Consider the following 4,473-nt stretch of genomic DNA (forward strand, 5'->3'; position numbering starts at 1 on the left):
AGTAACGCCTGTCCCCGGGCGGCGTGCTTCCGTCCGACCGCGGAGCAGAGTCAGAGACCGGGGTCCAAGCTGCAGAGCTCGCGGCTCCGGGGGCCGCAGCCAGGCGTCCTGTCACGTGTCCAAGGGCCTCGCTGGGGGTCACGGACAACTGCGCTGTGCCTGCTCCACGTCCAGCGGACGGCACCGGCCTGGACACAGTCTCTGTCTGAGCAGCGGGACGGCCCCTGTCTGCATCCGAGCGGACGGCGCGCTGGGGCCCTCCAAAGGCTGGACATTGTCAGAGAGAAAAGAAAGCCACCACGTGGGCATGAGAGGCTCACAGCAACGACTCCTCTCTCAGAAGAGACTCCCCCGTCAGTGCTTATGACAGGTGTAAGGACTCTGAATCATTAGTTCAAAACCTCTAGTGTCGGCATGATTTCTGTTTTCCACTGCCACCTAGTCAATGCTGACTCACAGAATTCCCCAGCGGGTTTCTGAGACTAGAACTAACTGTTCATGGGAGTAGAAAGCTCGGTCTTTCTGGCTTCCCTCGGAGCTGCTGGTGGTTTCGAACTGCCAACCAGGGGGATGGTAGCCAGTGTTAACCACTACACTACCAGGGTATCAACAAGATAGAGGAGGGAGGCTAGAGTTCAGTGCTTTTCAATGTGTGCCCAGTGACAGAGTAACTTACAGGCACTGAGTGGGTTATTCTCTTGCCTATAAAAAGCGGTTAAGGGGTGAGTGCATCCTTTAGTCTAGCAAATGCGATATCCATAAATTCCGTGAACACTGGAGAGCGCTTTCTATGGGAGTTCTCATATGGAACAGATCATTCTAATTCTGAAATATGGCAAAGCACAGGCAACTGCGGTGCGTAAGAAGAAACATCAATTTGGGAATTACACATGTCCTCATCAATACAAAAGTGGGAGGAATGATACCCGTTTCAACTACTGGACAGTGTTCTCAGGAAGATGAAAATCAAAATGCAATCATGTGGTATCCCAGATACAGGAGGTGGTGTTATCCAAGGACATGCTTTTATTAGTTCATTGATACATAATTCACATGTCATACATTTCCATGGCTTATTCATATCAAAAGGAGCTGTACCGTCATCAGCCCAATCGGTTCCAGAACATTGCTCCTAGCTCCCCGTTTCCCACCATCCTTCCCTCCCATAGCCCCACGAAGCCAGTAATCCAGGTAGCGTGAGGACACACTCTTCTTTGGGGATTGCTTATGGTCTTGAAGCAACCTCTTAGGAACATCGCCTAGGTGAAAATGTTCATAACGAGCAAATAAAGGTTGAATGAACACTTACTTGGGGAACTGCTCTGCAAAAATCCCTTTGAGAGCTCAGAAGATGTAAGCCCAAATCCGTGTTCTGTTGATGGCTCCACAACTTCTCTGTCCCCTAAATTCCCCGTGACTCTGCTGTCCCCCCTCGACTCCTCTTCAGTGGGGGAAGATGGTGAAGTTGGGGCGATTCCAGAGCTGTCAGGGAAGCGCCCTCTCTCATTTACAGGCCCCGGGGAGACAGGCAGAGGCTGGGGGACCCTGGGGGCACCTGCAGTGAGCATGGCGTCATCATGCGTACTCTCCGTCTGATGAACTGAGGGGCTGCTGAAGGTCGTGAGGTTATTTAGCTCCTTTATACTGCCAGAAGCTAAAACAGAAGCAAAGAAACCTTAAAACGCAGAGCTTGAAGGAAACCAGGAACATATCTAAATGCATATAATGATTAGTGGATAAATCTAGGGGCCGTGACTCAAGTGGCCACCAACACATGGAAAGGTGCTCCGCATCATTAGCCATCCATCCAAACCACAATGAGCTGCCCCCTCCCCACCTAGGATGGCTTAGATTTTAAAACTGCTAACAGAATGTAGGGGGAATTGTAACCTGCAAAATGACATGGCCATTGTACAAATCAGTGTGATGGTTCCTCAGGACAAAAACATATTATGGAAGAAATATTAAGACATATACAAATTATTATTAAAAATTAAAAAGAATTAAATATGACCAGCAATTCCACTCCCAGGTATATGCCTAAAAGATCTGGCAGCAGAGACTCAAGTGGGGACTCAAATATGGTACCTACAGACAATGGACTGCTACTCTACCAGTCGGAGAAGCCAAGTCCCCATACACGCTACAATGTGGATGGGGTCGGAAGGCACGCTTAAGTGAGCTAGGTCAACCCTGAGAGGACAATTGTACAACTTCACTTACATAAAAAGGCAAGAAAAGGCAATTGTAGACGGACTAAAGTTTCTTAGGGGTGACCAGGAGGAAGGGAAGGAGGGAGGGAAAGGAAATACCATATTGACTCAAGGCTAGGGTTGTATCACTGAACATTGTACCACTGCTGTCAATAAGTTGTACTCTTGTGAAAGGGTGGGTTGGCAAAAGTTGTGTGATAGATCTATTTACAACAGCGGCCCCCCAAAGAGCAGCTGCCGAGGCTGCTTAGGTCAACCCACGCTCATGGGATGGAGTCCCACGGTCTGGAGTTTCGGGGTCATGGTTCCGTGGGGCATCCCAGTTAATGGACCTACTAACACGTTTTAGAGCTTCTGGTCTACCTCCTCGTTGGTTGTGTAGTGCCTGGGGTCTTGGAGGCTTGCGAGTGGCCACCCGAAGCACAGAAGTGGATGTGTCCACACACCTGAAGCAGCAGAGGAAGACAGGGATTCAGGAGGAGGGTGGGGATATGGGATGCGTGGCTACACGAATAACCGGCTCCTTTGCCGGGAGACCAGAAGAACGAGATAGTGCCTGGCTACTGCTATGGAATGTTTAGGTCAGAGATGCTACAGAAGAAGCCTTATTAAGAAAAAAAAAAGGGGTGTGTGTGTGTGTTGCAGAATAGAATATCAATTTCCCATGGATTCTAGACTTCCTAGAGCCACGGAGATCAGAGGAACCCCTGAAACTCTTGCCCTGATATAATCGTAAAGCCTCGAGCCAAAAATATCCCTCGAAGACTTCTTAAAACCAAACAACTGTTTAGCTTAACTTGTAAAAACTGTCTTCCCGGACAGCTATACTCTGCTCTTTAAGAATAGAACCAAATCGACAACAGCAACTGGAAAGAGCAGATGGGAATTGGGGGCGGGAGGGAGCAGGGTGCTGCAGAGAGGGAGGAAGAACTTGCTCAACGGCCGAGTCTGCTTTTCCTTTTTTGCTTCTTCACTATCAAGGACTCTTATTATTCCCCCCAAAGGTTATGCTAGGAGCGCTGGTGGCGTAGTGGAGTGTGTGTTGGGCTGCTAACCGTAAGCTCACCAGTTCAAAGCGACCAGCTAGCTGCTCTTTGGGAGAAAGAGGAGGCTTTCTACTCTCATAAAGGGTCACAGTCTCAGACACCCACGGGGCAGTTCGCCCTTGTCTTACAGGGCCGCTGTGAGTGGGCATCGACGCGATGGCAGCGGGTCTAGCTTTTGGTTTAAGGGTTTTTGGCTACAGTTGAACCTTACGTACTGAGAGACTGTTAATGGAACTCCCCGGACTGATTCAGAGTTCCTGAGCAGCGGGAGATGCTTATCGTCAGCCCACGAGCACGATTTCATCCTGCCGTCGCGCACAAGCTTCATTACTCTGGCTAGCCTCCTCAGACGCTGAGACCAGTCCGCAACAGGACGTGTCCCCCCGCAGAGACCACGGACTGCCGGTTGGCAATAGTTTTGCCAACACCTAACTAAATGGTTGAGGACGTATCAAGGAGCTCAGGCTTACAGGACCTAAATCTCCCTGGTCAAAGTCCACGTGGTGCCCTGCAAAACCACAGGCTCCCTTCCGCAAAGAATTTTCCACCGGGACACCTGAGAACCGACCTCCGGGAGGGACAGTGAAATCCACAGGGCGCCTCGTTCCTATGCCTCGACCCAACTGCAGGAAAGCGTGGTGAGCGGGCAGTGGCGGAGGCAGGGCCGGCCGGTCTCACAGGCAAGAAAAGAAGGTTTTTCTCTTTTTCGGGAAGCGTCTCCACAGAAAGCAATCTATGCCTGCATAACGAAAGGCTTCACGCTGTTAATTATGTCCCAAGTGAGGGACGAAGGGAGCGGTCTTGGTAAACCGGTCTCTGAAGACCATTCCTACCTGCAGTTTGACCAAACGCACAGATGAAATCAGCTAAAGAAGCGGCATGGAATTTAAAAGGCTCCTCCCGCTGCTCTTGACCAAAGAGACCTCAAAGCAAAAACTCACGGTTCTGACGCATAGTGACCCTACAGGTAAGGTGACCAGACATCCCGCTTTTGGCAGGACAGTCCCGATTTTTAACAATTTTAACAATTTTTCTTGCGTCCTGCGGTGTTTTAAAAAAGTCCTGGTTTTTGGAAAGAATGCACGACAAGCTAGGTGTACGGTTTTCGGCTGCCATGTGGCTATTTCGCCAGGCTATGAGTTTGATCAAAGGTGTCCCGCTTCACCAATGTTACAATCTGGTCACCTTACCTATAGGACAGAGTGGAACTGGCC

General features: G+C 50.0%; 1 protein-coding gene across 1 annotated transcript in view; it reads right to left on the reverse strand.

The window, feature by feature from the left end:
• The window catches only part of HEG1 (heart development protein with EGF like domains 1), a 63,424-nt gene that overhangs the window by 48,717 nt on the left and 10,234 nt on the right, over window positions 1-4,473 (reverse strand). The window contains exons 3-4 of the mRNA XM_045287520.1: window positions 1,310-1,654; window positions 7-267 (exon numbers count right to left, since the gene is read on the reverse strand). Of these exons, the coding sequence (XP_045143455.1) occupies window positions 7-267; window positions 1,310-1,654 (606 nt within the window). The remainder of the gene's footprint in view (window positions 1-6; window positions 268-1,309; window positions 1,655-4,473) is intronic.

The sequence above is a fragment of the Echinops telfairi genome, unplaced genomic scaffold (assembly GCF_000313985.2).
Source record: "Echinops telfairi isolate 266 unplaced genomic scaffold, ASM31398v2 ScPeMD7_17;HRSCAF=63, whole genome shotgun sequence".
NCBI classification, from domain to species: Eukaryota; Metazoa; Chordata; class Mammalia; order Afrosoricida; family Tenrecidae; genus Echinops; species Echinops telfairi.